This window comes from Populus nigra, chromosome 14 (genome assembly GCF_951802175.1).
Source record: "Populus nigra chromosome 14, ddPopNigr1.1, whole genome shotgun sequence".
Classification (NCBI taxonomy): domain Eukaryota; kingdom Viridiplantae; phylum Streptophyta; class Magnoliopsida; order Malpighiales; family Salicaceae; genus Populus; species Populus nigra.
In genome coordinates, this window is record NC_084865.1 from 10,635,679 (window position 1) to 10,654,476 (window position 18,798).

At 32.6% G+C, this 18,798-nt stretch overlaps 1 protein-coding gene across 1 annotated transcript; it reads left to right on the plus strand.

Moving 5' to 3' along the window:
* The first annotated feature begins 13,771 nt into the window (after positions 1-13,771).
* Positions 13,772-17,048, plus strand: LOC133673554 (probable LRR receptor-like serine/threonine-protein kinase At4g37250). The gene is made up of 2 exons (XM_062094422.1): positions 13,772-15,677; positions 16,199-17,048. The coding sequence occupies exons 1-2, from the start codon at positions 14,030-14,032 to the stop codon at positions 16,876-16,878; spliced, it is 2,328 nt and encodes a 775-aa protein (XP_061950406.1). The 5' UTR covers positions 13,772-14,029; the 3' UTR covers positions 16,879-17,048.
* Positions 17,049-18,798: the final 1,750 nt, after the last annotated feature.

An 18,798-nucleotide genomic window follows, 5' to 3' on the forward strand; every position in this document is an offset into this window, starting at 1 on the left:
ATTGTAATATAGTAACCATTGCTAGGGGAGTTTGGACAATTTAAAATTTTATTTTTATTAAAAATTATTTTATATATATATTTTGAATCATTTGATATATTGATCTTAAAAATAATTTTTTTAAAATAAAAAAATATTATTTTGATGTATTTCGGTATAAAAAACACTTTGAAAAATAACCACAACCACACTTTCAAACAGAATCACAATATATCTCTTACCATGCGTAATTCAAGACACTGTAATAATTATAACACTTTCAAGTTACAAATTATTAAATACTATTCATTATATAATAGCTATCTTAGAATAGCTATCTTAGAATTATATTAGTTACTGATATCATTATATAATTACGACTCAAAAAGTAAAATAAATAGTATTCATGAAAAAATATTTTATCTTTTTATATTTTAGCTAATTCCTTCTTAATTGTGATAATTACGAATAATTAAGTTGAATTGCAATATATAAAAAAACGTCAATTGTTCCTTTGGAGTACTAGAAAAACAAATATTGTTTGCAAGTTATAAAGAAATTACTTGTTAATGGTCATGAACTAATAAATATTTACACTTATTATATCCTAAAAACTATCTTATTAATTCATAACCTACACTATAATTACAATAACTAGAAATAACCATAGCAAATCTCATCTTTAACATTCGTGAAGAGGATGGCAGTTTCACAAGTAGAACACCCTTCAACAAGCAGAAACTTTTAGAAGCCTGAGTTGGGCTGAAGGTCTTTTCTTGGGCCCACATTTATCTCATCAGTTTGGGCCCAAAAGCTCAAGGTAATGCGGTGATGGCCTCAAAGTGGAACTAATTACTTTGTCCAGCAGAAGTTATGTTGAAGTCAGCTTTAATTTATTAAAATAATATCTTTCGCCGATCAAAACCTTAAATAAATCATTATACAAACCTTATATTGAGTGGTCATTGTGTTTGTGCGAAATGTCATCGGAGGTTGAGGTGCCGGAGGATCCAGAGCAGATAGGTGGCGACCCAGAGTCATTACAGGTGTTAAAGAGAATAGCCAAGACTGTGTCGAGCCATGAGGCATGATTGAAGGCAGTGCAATCATGCTTCTTGCATGGACTGATGTTAGTACCTGTGATTGGGAAGATTCCAGGGCTGAAGAGTTTTTATATTGTCACTGGGCATCATTGTTAGGGCATTTTAAATGCTTGTGCTAGCATAAAATTATCAAATATATATATAAATAAGGTGAAAAATAATATTGTTGGTAAATTATAAAGATATTTTTTGACAAAACATTACATTGCTATTTTTCTCGGTATTTACCAATAAATTTTTTTACTGGTGACTACATAGAGAATTACAGTTAAAAATATAAAAAATATAAAAAATAACATGTTATTATTACAAATAGAATTATCAATAAAATATTCATGTCGCTAATACTCGATGGTGAATCCATCAATAATATTTAAGCTATAACCTAACATATGACTTCATCTATCCCCTTCTTTTACTTCTTTTTCTTCTACAGAAAACAATTCACAACACCTTCTTATTTTTTATAAATCAAGTTTTCATCATCATAAATTCAGTCACTCCAACACTCAGTCTGTCAATATCCCTGTTATGGTTTTTTTTTTAAGATTTGTCAAATCAAGTAGGCAAAACTACTAAATTTTTGTTGTAACCCATTTATAAAATGTTAAATTTTTTTATATTTTAATATAGTATATGTAGTTTGTTTGTGTGTTTACTTGTTTTATAGCTTTTTTCTATAGAAATTTATTATATGAATGTATGATTTGTACATGTTAGGGTTTGTTCAAGATTTTAAAAAATCATTTTTGTTTGTCATTTGATGAAATTGAGTTTGATTTTCTAAATTAGATATTTTATAATGAAATAAATAATGGCTTATTTAAAGGGTATGTTTCACATCTTGTCAATTTTATTGTTAAGTTGAAATTTCAGTAAATTTGGAGGAATTCAAATTTTTGGAGAAAATTGATAATGATTTAAGGGTTCTATTAAAATAGATTGAATAAGTTAGAGTTAAATCAATGATAGCTAATTAGCTGAGTACCGATAATTTGTTTAGTTCACATTATTAATTAATACATGTTGTCATCAATATTCTGTATAGGTTTCATATAAGTAATGGATGATCGTTCTTGGATGTATTGAGTTTCACCTGAAGGGTTGCACATGATGAATTATTGTAATGAGATTGAGGGTTTTATTAATTACGCACTATCTAATATGAAAAATATTAATGGAGGTGGTATTAGATGTCCATGTAAGATGTGTAAAAATAAAAAGTTTATTAATCTAAATGTTATTATGAGGCATCTTCTATCGAAAGGGTTAATAAAAAAAAATTTGTGTTAGTTTGCACATAGAAAACTATATGTTTCATACAAGGCCATGGTAAAAAGAAGGGTTGGATTAACTTCTAGTTCTAACAAAGTGCATGGAGTTGTAAATGATAATAGTAATCATTATAGGATTATGGTGATGGATGCAATAAGAATGAATCAGGGTGATGCAGGTGAATGTTCAATCATAGATAAAAAATAAAATACAAATGCAGCCATGTTTTTTGATATTTTGAAAGATTTTGACAAATCATTATGGGACGGGTGCACAAATCATGGTTATTTATTGGTCATTGCACATGTGTTCACTATCAAATCAGATTATGGGCTGAGTGAGGCCGGTTATGATAGAATCGTTGAATGAACGAGAAGTATTTTACCTGAAGGGAATAGACTAAAAAAGAACTTTTATGCTTCTAAATCCCTAATAAAACCCCTTGGCTTAGGAAACTAGAAAATCAATATGTGTCTAAACTTTTGCATGTTGTACTATCTAAAAACTATAGATTTGACCGAGAGTAGAACCTGTGGGCATGCTTGATACAAGCCTAAAACTGGAAGGGGAAAGACTTTTATCACACATAAAAAACTAAGATACTTATCAATCACTCTTAGACTGCAAATATTATATATGTCTCCAAACACTACTGAGCATATGACATAACATCATTCACATGATGTGGTAGATGAAATCATGATGCACCCTTCCGATGGAGAAGGTTAAAAGCAATTTAATAGAATGCATCATTAGTTTTCAATGGAAACGCGGAACGTATGTGTTAGGTTATATACAAATGGATTCAATTCATTTAAGTTATTTGTTGCATCATATTCTTATTGGCCAATGATACCCATTATTTACAACTTGATACTGGGGATATATATGAAGTTAGAGCTCATATTATATATAAGGGTAGATTTATAATTTTGTTCAAATTAAAAATTTAGGTTAATCTAAAATGCAAATTATAATTTCTGAAAGAATAGAGGTAAGATTAAAAAAAAACTAAACTATAAAATGCAAGTGTAATTTTAGAGGCAATTTAGTCCTGAAATGGTTCAATTAAAAAAAGTTACCCTAAAAAGCATAAGAAAATAAGAACACTTTTTTGCTTATTATGCTTTCCATAGCAATCCTTCTTTAGTTCCTATGTTGTGCATAGTCTCAACCTATTGGAGGAAACTTAAAAGAGCTTAGAGTCTTATTGTAGACTTTAGCTTATTTCACTATGAATTAACATAATGTTTCTTATTTTTTTGTTCTTATTTTTTCACTTTGGTCATTGAAGTTTTTTTTATTTGAATATGTCATTTATTATTGTGATGAATGGGAATTAAGCTTGAGAATTTATTTTGATTTACTTTATATTAGATTATCGTGGTATTAAAAAAGTATTATGTCATTATGTTGGTACTTGATTTTGCAAGAATAAAATCAATTTTATTGTTTGAAAAAATCAAAAATCTAAGGACCCAAATTGACACAAAGAATGAAATGAACTTTTTAACCTACTATTCATCACTCACCTTTTTGATATTTTTGCCTTCAAAATTCTTCCACTTTCAATTTTGGTCCTTCTAGTTTGGAACTTTTACATTTTACTCTAAGACTTCATTTTCTTTACGTTCCATTCCCTATGTTTGAAAAGGGAAAAAGAAAGTCATTCAAAAATTGTGAAAGAAAGAGAAAATTATCAGTTGACCATATTATAATGATAAAAAGGGCTAATCATAGTGCTGAAGAGTTCCATTTGATAAGTAGAGTCTCATTGAGGTGTTTTTAAACCTTCTTTTTGCTTAAAAAAATTATTGAGTTTGAGAGAGAATTTATTTTTCAATTTAATTTTATGCTTTTAAACCTTTTTTTGTTTTTTAGGTTGATAAATTATTTTTTTTGATGTTCTTAGGGTGTTTATTAGGTGTTCTTAGATGAAAAATAGGTTGAAAATAAATTTTTAAGTCAAAAAACACTTTTGATTTTTCATCCACCTCCGTTAGACTTAGGCTGTCAGGCCCACGTGCCTAGGTTTATTTTTAAAGGCCTAGACGCCCTAGGACACTTGGAACCGCATTCTTGGCCTTCTTTTTATTATTATATTTTTCAACAATTTAAATGAAATATCTTGAAAATTAATTAATTCAAAATATATTAGGTATAATATTTTATTAAGTTTTCTTAACAAATTAAAAATATATTTAGATACTATTTTCTTTAATACATTGTGTTTTCAAATAAGATTATAAAAATCTTTTTTAATATTAGCAACTATTCTCTTTGTGAAACTCATCATGATATTTTTTTATAAAAAAATATTTGGTTGTTTTACTGCGAGCGTGATACGGTTCGGCCTTATGATATGATTCAAGTAAGGTTAGATTCGAATTTTGATGTAAAATTTTCTACCATCTAGTTTTACGCTAATGTGCATAACTCCAAATCCAACTATTGGATCGAACTAAAACTTTACCACAAAATTCTAGAGGAATTTGTCTATGTTGGGGTAAATTTGCATATGAATTGAAGTTCAAAAAGGACTTGCGATATAGGTCAAAATAGGCTATATAAATTTTGTTATTTACTTTCTTTTGAACTGTGAACTTCCTATTTAGCAAAGATTCTTTTTCTAAAAGGATGTGACAACCTGTTTTGGGAATTTCCTTGTTTCATAAGAATCTTTAATAAGTTGAAACATAATTTCTAAGAGTAGAAACGATTCATTAATGTTTCAAAATCCTTTTCTTATAATGATTCTTTATTCATCCTAGCTAAACAAGAAAAGAAGGGGCAGTGCTATTTAATGACATATTAGTTGTTTTTATTATTTTCTTTCATGTTTGGGCTTAATTAAAACTTTATTTTAAGCTGGATCCAAGGCTTGCTTGGATCAGGTTATGGTTTTTTGGTCAGTTTTGTATGTGGATCGGTTCAACTCACAAAGGTAGATCTTTTAGGGTTAATTTTTAAGAACTATTTAAACACATGTAACCTAAATTTTAGGGTCATTGATGAATATTACTCTAATTTCTTCAGTTTTAATGTGTGAGAGTGATTCTTGCATTCTTCAGTTCTTGAATAAGTTGAATCTGACTTATAAAAGATTAACTAGTTTCGTGGCATCATTTTACTCATTCCAATAGTGTTGATACCTTAGAGCAGGTTTCCATTGTGTCACACTCCTATCAGATCTATTTTGGCTTTTCTAGAACATATCTCAATCTTGATTATGGGTTGCGTGATCACGAGGTTCACATCAGTTGGTATCAGAGTTAGGCTCTCAAACAAGGTCATATCCTTTTGTTATTTTTGTTTTTCTTTAGTGTTCCTTTAAGTTTTTCAGTGTTTGCGTTGTTCATCTTCTTGTTTTTGGTGTTCGCATCATCTAAGAAAAAAAAGTTATATTTCAGCTTGTTTCAGTCTCTAATCATATCAGTAGCATATATTAAAAAAAGAAGAGATATTAAATGAAATTTTAAGGATGATTCAATTTTACTCTAGAAACACAACTCTTAGTGAACTATAAGCAAACCACCTTAGAGTCAATTGAAACTTCACATTCTGTGTATTGGGGGTGAGATCACATCATATAACAAATTTAGGCTTATTATAATATCGTTTGCTTAAGGTTTTAATTCGAGATTCAATTCTGCCGCATAAACACAACTCTTAGTGAACTATAAGCAAATCACTTTAGAATCAATTGTAACTTCATATTCTGTCTATTGGGGGTGAGATCGCAACATATATAAAATTTAGGCTTATTTTGATATTGTTTGCTTGAGGTTTTAATTCGAGGTTCAATTCTGTCACAAAAACACTACTCTTAGTGAACCATAAACAAACCACCTTAGAATTAATTGAAACTTAATATTCTATGTATTGGGTGGGAGATCGCATTATATATTAAATTTAGACTTATTTGGATATCGTTTTCTTGAGATTTTAATTGGAGGTTCAATTCTGCTACAAACTAATCATACAAAGGGTTTGAGTACTTAGACATAATAGAACAATCTCTAAACTGGGATTTGTGTTTTCTTGGTATCTGAATACTATTTATTAAATTCAAATTCATTTGGATAACATTTTCTTTAGGTTTCAGAATCGGGTTTTGTCTTGTTGTAACGTGACTTATTTTGTTTCTGTTGATTTTGTTCCTGCTAATTTATCATCATCATATTTGGGATATTTGGTTGTTGTTTGAGTTATTTTCATCACTTTTATATTTGTTTCTTTTCGATCAGTTCTGATCCAAACAAAAGTCAAATTTATAATTTTGAGTCTAAATTAGTGTTCTTCCTATCGTAAACTCTATTCTTGTTGTGTCTTTGTCTTCTTTTATTTTTCTTATTTGTGTCATGTATTCAGTAAGAGAGAGGGAACGAAGAAGGATTCTAGCTCAACAATGCGAAAAACTAAGCCATGGTTTGGGGTTTTAGAACAAGAAGTTGATAAGTGTAAAAGATTATTCTATGATCTTCAAACTTCATGGGGAAAGGAGGTACAACTCCAAAAAATAAAAGATGAAGAAGAATCGTTGTTGTTATTAATCAAAAATATATACGCAAGTGGTTAGTACGACGTGCTTATTTAAAATTTATGTCAATCACTACTTTCATACAATGTTGTTTGAGAAAGGTATTAGCAATAACAAAATTTTAAAGGCTTAAAACAAATGGCTAATGAAGTCATTATTAATCCTATTCAAGATTCAAGGGTGAATCTTCTTGAAGAGGGAGGGAATAATACGGTTCAGCCTTGTGATATGACCCAAGCAAGGTCAGATCCAGATTTTGGCGTAAACTTTTCTACTATCTAGTTTTACGCTATTGAGCATAACTCTAAATCTAACCGTTGGATCAAGCTGAAACTTTAATAGAAGATTCCAAAGGTATTTTTCTATGTTGGGGTAAATTTACAGGTAAATCAAAGTTTGAAAAAGACTTGCGATACAGGTCAAAACAAGTTGTATGAATTCTGTTATTTACTTCATTTTAACTTGTGAACTTTCTATTCAGCAAGGATTCTTTTTCTAAAAGGATGTGACAGCTTGTTTTGAGAATTTCTTTGTTCCACAAGAATATTTAATGAGCTGAAACATAATTTTTAAGAGTGGCAACGATTCATTAATGTTCCAAAATCCTTTTCTTATAATGATTCCTTATTCATCCTAGCTACACAAGGAAAGAAGGGGTGGTGATTAATTAAAACTTTGTTTTGATCTAGGATTTAATGCTTGTTTGGATAAGGTTATGGGCATTTCAGTTTAGGGTTTTTTGGTCAGTTTTGTATGTGGGTTAGTTCAGCCCACAAGGATAGATCCATTAAGGTTAATTTTTAAGAACTATTTAAACATGTAACCTAAATTTCAGGGCCATTGATGAATATTACTTATGCATGTTTCAGTTTTAATTTGTGAGAGTGATTCTTGCATTATTTAATTCTTGAACAAACTGAATCTAACTTATCAAATACTAACTGGCTTCGTAACGTCATTCTACTCATTCCAATAGTATTGGTGCTTTAGGGCAGATTTTTTATTGTATTATACTCCTATCAGACCTATTTTGGCTTTCGAGATCAAATCTTAATCTTGATTGTGGGTTGCGTGACCACGTGATCACAAGGTTCACATCATAGTGTCTAAAAAAAGTTATTAAACCCTACCAGTTCGTTGGTACGGCAAGTTAACTCATGTTAAGATGTCTTCGTCTCAATATTTTTTTAAAAAATATTTCATCTTATTTTTCTTAATTCAAACAGAGTTTTGACCACTCATTTAGAATACATTTGAACCCGCCAAGTCAACCAAATTATATTAGGTTAACCTCCACACAATTTTATTTGAATCTCGAGTCAAGTAAGAAGCAAGGTCAAGAGATCTCTAGGTTAACTTGCTTGGCTGATTTTAATGACATTACAAAAGAGTTTCTTGTAGGAATGTATATTCGTTGTTTTATTCTTATATTTTTTTAAAACACTCACATTTAAATTATTAAATTGTTAATATATATATAAAATTCATATTTACTTTTAGGATAATGATAAGATGTTATCTAAAACACAAATATTCTAATAAAACATTTTAAAAAAATTGAGCGAGTTAATTAAACAAAAAGTTTATAATTAGAGAGATATTATTTTTATCTTTATTTCAAATCATTCAAATTTTTATGGTTATGTGTTCTGATTGCCCTTAATTTTTATTAAATGAATGACATAAAATAAAAATGTTTTATTTTTTAAAATAAATTAAATATTAATAAGAGAAGGAAAAATTACACTTGTTTCAATGTAATTTAAATTATTACTATATTTATAAACAAATATTACCATATAATTTAAAAAATTAAAGGGCTCACTTCATTTAAAGATTAGATATCTTAATTTATATTTATTTAATTTATTAGTTTTATGACTTAGTTTTTAACTAATTTTAACAATTTTTTTTAACATTTATTGGTACATGTCACCCACAATTTATTTTATTAAATATATTTCTTGAATTTTGAGCTCCCAATTAAAAATCTTCTTGATGCTAGAACACACATTAAAAATGCTTGTATATTATGTTCATATTCAACAAAGATTTTGGTATGATTTGGCGTGAAGCGTAGAGTTCCACTCTAATTGAGCGGAGGGTAAGATCCAATCAAAGAACTAATGCTAGTATCAAGTAATAAAACTAAAACATAATTAGATAAGGTAACTGAGATGGAGGATTTTGCTGCCTATTATATTAGTTGAAAAAGTTTTTTTTTTTTTTTTAGTTGAAAAACCAACAAATCAGTGTTTTCTGGAGTGATTTTTATGATTTTTACATTTTTATATCTCAATTATCTAAAACACTTTTTGGTACTTCGAAAAAAAGTACAGCCGTGCTGCCACCCGCGCACTGAGTGGTGTCGAGTTACGGTCACGTCTGTTCACCAGCGCTGCTTTCAATAGGTAAGAAGGTCGGCCGGTCCTCTCGTTGTTAAGTGTTAAGCTCGCCGGTCCATGCTTGCAGGTGAGATCTCCGGTCCTCCTTCCAAGTTACGTCGGTATGAGCCCTTACCTCATTATGAAGACAGAGGCACGCGTCTTTAATATTTTGTACTCGTCATGGTTGATCTCTGTATTGCCGTGACGTGTCAATGTGGGGGCAGATAGTAACCAGTGCTCCACAGGAGGTGAAAATGGTGTTGCAGCTCGACTACTGAATGGTAAAAACAGTCCTGATCCGTTCTGGAATTTTCATTTTGTTTTATTGATGCCCATTAAAAGAAAGGGATAGAGCCCGATTTGAAAATTTGGAATTTATTATAGCACGACCAGATATTAAAAAAAAGAACATGAAAACCTTAGCTAGAATGACAGAACACATTAAAATTGGCTTGGACAGTTTAATTGGTAAAATTTTAAATTTATTTTCTAGAATTTATTAGTTTGAATTCCATAAACTTTAAGACTAGATTTATATTTTTGTTAATTTTAGAACTTTAAAAATTAGTCGAGATGCGTGTAAATTAGTTCGAATATCCAAGTTAATCAAAAAAAATAATAATAAAAGAAAGAAAATATACAGGAGCACATTAAAATTGCTAGGCACATAAATATATAGCTAGTATTGTCTGATGATGCGTGCCCTCCCTCCATGTTTTCAAATCCCAATCCATGGACACAGCTTAAAACAAATTACTGAAGTAGAGGCAGCATGGCATTGACCAGCTGCCTGGAGGATTAAAAAAAAAAAAAAACTACATGGGGAGGGGAGTCTTGACTCTTGATCCTATAAAATAAGATGGAACGAAACCAAATGACCGAGCTGTAATTCTTGAGATGAAGTTAGACCAAGTCAGCGCCCTGTTGGTCACGGGGTCGACTCCATTACTCCAAGCATAATCTCCTCACGCAACTATACTACTCCATCCCTTTTTTCTTTCTTGATTTACTTTTACAGCAATAAATTAAGAGGAAAAATAAATAAAAAAGCACAATCAACTAGCGGAAGGCACGTGCAGTTCCAACCCAGAAAAGCTAAAGCTTTTTTGACGAGATTCAACTAGCTTTTCGTAAATGTAAATACAAGTGATAAAATAAATAAAAAAAGGTGGTCATGTTGAGGTGGGCATCGAGCAAAGAGGGAGGGCATCGAGCAAAGAGGGAGGGCATGGAATGGTTCCCTGAGACAAAAGGATACCCGACTGCCCCACCAAGCACAGGAAAATACCAGCAACCTTCTATGGCCTTTGGTTTTATATCTTAGAGTTTTATAAAGCTCAATTATGCAGTGTGTACTCCTTACCATATTAGCTCATCACTGTCTAATCTTGTCTGTCAGTAATTGAAAAAAAAATTTAATCATGGTATAATTTAGAAAAGCTCAATCATGCAGTGTGTACCATTTACCTTTGTTCTTCAAGGTAACAATTTAATTTTGAAATTGTAATAATGCTACAGCATCAGCAATCAATAAAATTATGGAATAACTTATTATTTTATATATATGTGTGTGTGTGTGTGTGTGTGTGTGATTTGTAATTTGAAGATGCTATGATTATAGAAACCACAAAATTACTCGCATGATAATAAAAGCTTTTGGTATTTTACCACAAGATACCATGAATCTACATTTTAGCTAGAAACGGGCAAGACATGTTGGGACAATTAGACTTGCACATACACTTGTGTTAGAAGGTAAACTATGCAAATTCTTGTGCTAGTTGACTGGCTGGTGTTACTTGCTCAAGAAGAGAAGGGGAGGCATGATCCATTGTTCTGGGTCAGAGAATCGATGAAGCTGTTCACTTCAAGCAAGCCCAAAATGGAGATATTGGCTGCGCAAATACGGTACACAGACTCTTTTTTCTCGTCCCACAATCCTGGCCTAATTTTACCTTAGCAGACATGTGAAGCTTTGTTTTTTCCCATCGCGGCATGGGGGTTGTGTTTTCGTATCTTTAATGTGAAATGAAAGGGTAGTCACATCCAAATTGCTTTGCTAGAACATGTTTTGTCAATTATCATGGCGATATTGATGTTCATGGCTCATTGGTGTTTAAAAATCTGGGTTTTTTCTTAGGTGAAATGCTCATTAATTACATGTAGGTTTTATCGTCTCATAAATGGACGGGTAGAATCATCACACATGAATGGCAATTCACACCCTTTTCCTTTCTCTCTCAGATATTTAACTATGCTGTGTCAAAACCCTGGTGGGTAGCTTTGGTGATCCAAGTTTATCCTCCCAGAGAGTTTCCTTCTCTGGGTCATCTTCAGCAATCATGATGTAATATTCAAGATGTTCAGGATGTGATAAGGTTGTTTTTAGTGGTTTTTTTATTAAAAACTACATTAAAATATAAAAAAATTAAAGACACTTTTAAAATCCAAAAACCTTTCTTCTTGTTGCTGTTACCAGCTTTTGACATTGAAAAAATAAATAAATAAAAGGCTAATGCTTTAAAGATTCTTCTTTGCTTTCAATGGTGGAAGAGGGGATTTTATTAAACCAGGATGAAAAGGAGGTTTCATTATTGTAATAGAGATACCAGGAAGAAGGTGAGATATTATTATAGGAGGTTCAACTACTTCGCTAATCGCCTACTTCAACGAGATTGGCAAAGCTTCCATAAACTATTTTAAAAGAGTTTGAAAAACAGAAGAGATATAACTATTTTCAAACCTAAAATGATGAGGGAAAATAAAAGAAGGGTGATGATAGATGGGATGACGAGCTCCCATGTGTGTCCAATTGTAGACCCGCTAGAGTACAGAATGGTGCAGCTCTGAAAAATCACTAGAGGCAATGGACTCTTTCCTTTTCTTCTTCTTTTTTCCTGCACAAGAAGTACAAAGAGAAGCAACAGGAAGCTACGACGAATACAAGACACAAGAAGCCAAATGTTAAGTCACTCAAGAATTAATTGTTGTGAATAAAGCCAAAGGCAAATCTACAGCAATCTACAGAATGCATTGGAATTTCATGCAAAGGCTCCAAAAGAGGAGCTAAGATGGACCTCCTTCTACTTGTTCACCGTCAAAACAGAAGACTACTTGGATTCTGACTTGTAATCAGATGAATCAGAGCTTTAGTTGCGTTTTGATTTTGATCCAAGTAGAGTCTTGGAGGGTTCTGGATTCTAGATAATGCACAGAAGAACAGGCACTGCAGTTTTTTGTTGGTGCTCAAGTCTCTGGTCTGTAGGTTTGCTTAAATGAATCGATTTGCAATAATTATGTCGTCCAAAATAATTGCAGATTAGGAGGGCTAAGACCCAATTTTAGATTCATCCGCCCATGCATGGAACATCAATTGTTTTATTTTTATTTGAACAGCTCCAAAAAAGAAATTACCCATGTATATTAATTATATAAAAGTATTTTTTAATTAAAAATAAATTAAAATCATATTTTTTAAAATTTTTTATTTTTATATTAACACATTAAAAATATCTAAAACAACATTAATTTAATATTTTTTAATTTAAAAAATAGCTTAAAAAAAAACAGGAAAGTGAAAGAATGTCGTGAAGGGAAATTTACACTTGAAAATTGAAATGATGGGAAAGTAATTAAGCAAGAATCTTCGATGGCAATTAGTCCCGTCATCATCAGTCCAACTTACAGCATGTACTATTTTGGAATGATTTGGTTATTGCTGGCCCGTGAAAATAATAAAAATCTGAAAACTTTGATCTGCATTACAAATATGTACGATTAATTTAAGTGAGGCTTATGTGATGGGCCATGAAAATAATTAAGGTTCCATTTTAGAAAATCCCACTTTGTGAGTTCACCTTAACTCTCTGCTATCTTCAAGCAGCATTGCATTGCAGAATAGATACCAGGAAGGGGAGGAATTCATATAGATGCTAGTCAAATCTCAAAACGATGGAGCCATGAATGAAGACTAAAAGCTTTTAGAGATTCAATAATGAGAGTGTTATGAGGAGCTAATACTAGGAATTTTGGACCACCCAAACAACAATGCATGCAATTGATTGGCATTGCTGTCTTTTTCCAGCAATTAGCCAAGCTTGTGTTTGACATCACATGTTCATACGTGTTCTTGCTGTAATGGCCCTAAAAACCTGAAGAAACAAACAGGTAAGAACAAAATAAGTGAAGTGGAAGCTGTCTTGTGAAACCATAACATGAAGTTGTGCCAATTTGCAATCTAGCTCAGGAAAAATAACGTGGGTCACTGGCAACTCCACACTAACATGGTACCAAAAAACAGTATAATATAGTAATGGCCTCGACAAAAAACATGGATTTGTAATGTCAATGTAACACTGAACAGTACTGCAACCTTATAACTCCATCTGGATGTCTTGTAGCAAAGATGCTATTCTTGTCGCCCATTTCTTGGTTCTTAAATGTGAACTGATGAGAAGAGAGAAAGACCGGACAAATGGTGGTAGCAATTATTCATTCATCTCTACTAAACCTTAATTAATATATCCGCAGAACTGCACACAACGCATTTTTGCATCAAAGAAAATTTTAGTTTGGTGGGCTGTGCATCTCTGTATCCACTGCTACATTTCTTTATTTATTTCTTTAACTACTTCTATCACATGGCTTCATAAATCTCACTTACACCTCCCTCCCTCCCTCCCTCCCTCCCTCTCTCTCTCTCTCTCTCTCTCTATAGGAGAGATGTGGGATCATTGTGAGAAATCATGAGCTTCGAAAGTGTTCAGCTCCATTTACGGTGGAGAATTCTTGCACTTGGACTCTTACTTCTTGGAGTTCAATCTTTTGGGCTCAGCACAGATGGTGTTCTCTTGCTTTCTTTCAAGTACTCTATCCTTAGCGACCCTCTCTCTGTGCTTCAAAGCTGGAACAACCGTGACCAGACTCCATGTTCATGGAATGGAGTTACCTGTGGATCTTCTGGAACAGACAATACTTACTCTCGTGTCACCGGCTTATCTCTCTCAAATTGTCAGCTTCTTGGTTCCATTCCAGCCAATCTTGGCATGATTCAACACCTCCAAAACCTTGATCTATCCAACAATTCTCTTAACGGGTCCTTGCCTTTTTCACTTCTCAATGCAACCCAACTCCGGTTTCTTGATCTGTCCAGTAATATGATCTCTGGTTACTTACCAGAGACCATAGGACGATTACAGAATCTTGAACTTCTTAACCTCTCTGACAATGACTTAGCGGGGACTTTACCTGCCAACCTCACTGCTCTCCATAATCTAACTTTTGTTTCTTTAAAGAACAATAATTTCACTGGTAATCTTCCTAGTGGATTTCAAACCGTTCAGGTTTTAGATCTCTCTTCAAATCTTCTCAATGGGTCTCTACCTCGTGATTTTGGTGGTAACAATCTTCGCTACTTGAACATCTCTTACAACAAGCTTTCTGGTCCACTTCCACAAGAGTTTGCTAATGAAATCCCATCTAACTCTACCATTGATCTGTCATTCAACAATCTGACAGGAGAAATCCCGGAATCTAGTCTTTTCTTAAATCAACAAACCAGTGCTTTAGCCGGAAATCCTGATCTTTGCGGCCAGCCAACAAGAACTCCGTGTGCAATTCCTTCGTCAGTAACTACACTTCCAAATATATCTGCACCTGCATCACCTTCTGCAATTGCTGCAATTCCAAAAATTATAGACTCCAGTCCTGCAACAACTCCTCCAGGTGATACAGCAACAGGGTCTGGACAAGATGAAGGTGGGCTTAGGCCAGGAACCATTATAGGCATCGTAATTGGTGACGTTGCTGGAGTTGCTATTCTTGGTATGGTTTTCTTCTACGTATACCACTATTTAAAGAAAAGACGGAACGTTGAAGCAAATATCAAGAAGGAAGCCACCACTGCAAAGGATAGTTGGTCACCTTCATCTTCAGAGTCAAGAGGGTTCACAAGATGGGCATGTTTACGCAAAAGAGGAGAAAATGAAGAGGATTCTGAGTCTACAAGCACGGGCAACGAAGCAGACATTCTTGATCAAAGTCAAAGGAAGACAGGCTATCATGAGCAAAACAGAGAAGGGACATTGGTGACTGTAGATGGTGAAAAGGAGCTTGAGATTGAAACTCTACTTAAAGCATCAGCTTACATATTAGGTGCTACTGGTTCTAGTATAATGTACAAGGCAGTTCTTGAAGATGGGACCTCATTCGCAGTTCGAAGAATCGGTGAAAACCATGTAGAGAGGTTCAGAGATTTCGAGAACCAAGTCCGTGCCATAGCCAAGTTGGTTCATCCAAATCTTGTTCGAATTCGTGGATTCTACTGGGGCGTTGATGAGAAGCTCATTATCTACGATTTCGTCCCCAATGGTTGCCTTGCCAATGCTCGTTACAGTAAGTCCTCGAATCCCAAATCAAAATTAGATCTAAGCCATTCTTTATTTCAATCAACAGGTTAAAACTTATTGCGTGTAGACGACGGTTTAAAGTAGTCTTTTTTACATTCTAAGTAATTCTTTCCATAATATTTATTGGAAAATCATCATCTCCAATTTGCTCATTCACTGCATTGCATGAGTGCCCCATTCTGATTGACATGAAGTCTGCAAAGTCGAGCAATGGACCGAAAGGTTTGACGGTGGAGTAGGTGTAACGTAACCTTTGTTTTTAATGCAATCAGTGGAAGTCAACTATGAAACTGGCCGAGGGTGCTCATATTTGCTATCGTTAGCCCCACAGTATTCGTCGATACGTGGTGATGTACGACGATATACGTTACCTGTAATCCCAGTGAATAACTTTCCCCCGTTGAAAATGACCACTTGTTACCTTTTCCACACACTTTCTCCTTTGCCAACTTGCCATGTGTAAGATGCTCCAATGTTCTAATTGTTGACCACTTTTTTATGTTACAGGGAAAGCAGGCTCGTCACCATGTCATCTACCATGGGAATCCCGGCTAAGGATTGCTAAAGGAGTGGCCCGTGGGCTGTCGTTTCTCCACGATAAGAAGCATGTGCATGGAAATCTGAAGCCTAGTAATATACTCTTGGGTTCTGACATGGAGCCTCGGATCGGAGACTTTGGGCTCGAAAGGCTTGTGACCGGCGATACAAGCTCTAAAGCTGGAGAATCGGCTCGAAATTTTGGGAGCAAGAGGTCGACTGCATCGCGCGATAGCTTTCAAGATTTTGGAACGGGTCCTAGCCCAAGCCCGAGTCCAAGCTCGATCGGAGGTCTATCGCCTTATCATGCTCCGGAGTCGCTCCGGAGCCTCAAGCCCAGTCCGAAGTGGGACGTGTACTCCTTCGGGGTGATCTTGCTTGAGCTGCTGACAGGGAAGGCTGTGGTTGTTGATGAGTTGGGCCAGGGAAGTAATGGGCTTGTAGTTGAAGACAAGAACCGGGCTTTGAGGATGGCTGATGTGGCGATTCGAGCAGACGTGGAGGGGAAAGAGGATGCCTTGTTGGCTTGCTTCAAGCTAGGGTATAGCTGTGCTTCTCCTCTGCCGCAGAAGAGGCCGACGATGAAAGAAGCCTTACAAGTGATTGAAAAATTCCCCTCTTCTTCTGCATCATATCCTTATGGTCAATGATGATTAATAATAATAATAAAAAAAAAACGGAGCACATTGTAAAGAGATGTATCTATCGTTGACTTACAGGACGTTTGTTTGTCTCAGGGTGTTGAGTTGTCTTTGGGTGAGATTATATATTATTAATTCGTAGATCTATATTTGTGAAGCTAGTTTTCACATTTTTTTGACTCAGTCTACAACATTTTTTAATCTCTGGGTCTTGGGAATGGATCGATGCTCGTTTTCTACCTCCATGTAACTTTTCTAGGTAATCTTGTCTTCATTGGAAAAAAAAAAAAAAAAAAACTAAGTCTGCTAGTAAAATTACGGTATCCAACAAATAAAATTATAATAGTTTAATTATTATTTTGGCTTTTAGCCATTAAATCCTTTAACTTGGTAGTGGCGACATTGTTATCTTTTTCCGATGACATAAATATTTTTTTGATAAATGCATAGGTTAGGTTGGTAATTTTAGTTTTAAATGCATGGTCAAATTCAATCTTGAGTAAAATATTCCAATGCCTGCTACTCAAGAATATTTTTTTTGTATTTTTATTTTTTATAAAATAATGTAATTATTTTAATATTTTTAAAGACAAAACTAATTAAATTCTCACCTAAAAGTTTTTTTATCATTTGACTTTGTTTTTATTATAAATTTTAAAGGTATCAAGGGATAATTTTGTAAATTGCATTTATTGAATATAATTATATTAAAAAAACACTTACATGCACCAGCATGTGGGCAACTTCCGTGCTATTCGGGCGGCGCACGAGGGGCTAACCACCAAACACAACCTTGATGTGTTTAGCCCAGGAAAATGGTGTGTGTGCCACTATTTACAGTGGTTTTGATATATGTTTATTCATCGGTTCTTATTTGTTAAAATAAATTAAGAAAAAAATTATTAGGATAGAAAAAACTAAAGAATAAATCATGGATATGTGTATATAATATATTCTGTGTTATCATATCCATATTTTATTTGAAGAAACATTTCCAAGTTGTATTATATGATTTTTTTTTTTTAGTAAAGGATAAATAAAAATAATAATAAGAAAATAAATGACACATAATTTAACTTCTATGTTATCATAAACTTTTAGATAACTCAAGAGATTTTAACAAGTAGTGCTATAGAATGGAAACAACTTATTTTTTTTAGTTTTACTTATTAATAAAAAATTTCAATATGCCTCATAAAATTAAAACTTACAAAATAAACTCTTAATCGGTTTAAATAAAAACAATAAAAAAATATAATAATAAATATTGAAATAAAATTTTAGGTTTAATTTCTTAAACTAACAAAAATTCTCATACAAACTAATTAACAAACTAACAAAAATTTTCCCATTCAAGAAATTCAAATGTAACCTAATTCATTAAAAACAAATAACCATGAAAAAATTGAATTTTAATATCATGTTATAATTCGTTTTTTTCTTCATTTTTTTTAATAAATTAGGTAAGGGTTTGGATTTCTCAAATGAGAATATTTTGTCAATTTGAATAGAAATATCTACTAGGAATTATTTAAATTTATATTTACATGTTGAACTAATTCCCCTAAAACTTTATACCCTTTATTAAAATTTACTAATGCTTGGAAAAAAAATCAAAATATTTATCTATTCTTCATTCGGTGATCTCATTAAAAATATTATGCTAATTGATATAATTATTTTTATTCATATAATTCTTCTTGTATTTAAATGGAAACAATAACAAATCAAATACTCATGGATGTTTTTTAATAATCCAAATTTAAGGTTGTATATTAAAATATTAAAAATATAAATTATTCCCTTATAGATTTAAAACACTTTTTATATTATACTTATTTAATTAAAACATGTGCTTACTCATCGATTGTTATTGGTTAAAATAAATGAAAAAAAATATTATGATAGAAAGAATAACATAAATCATGA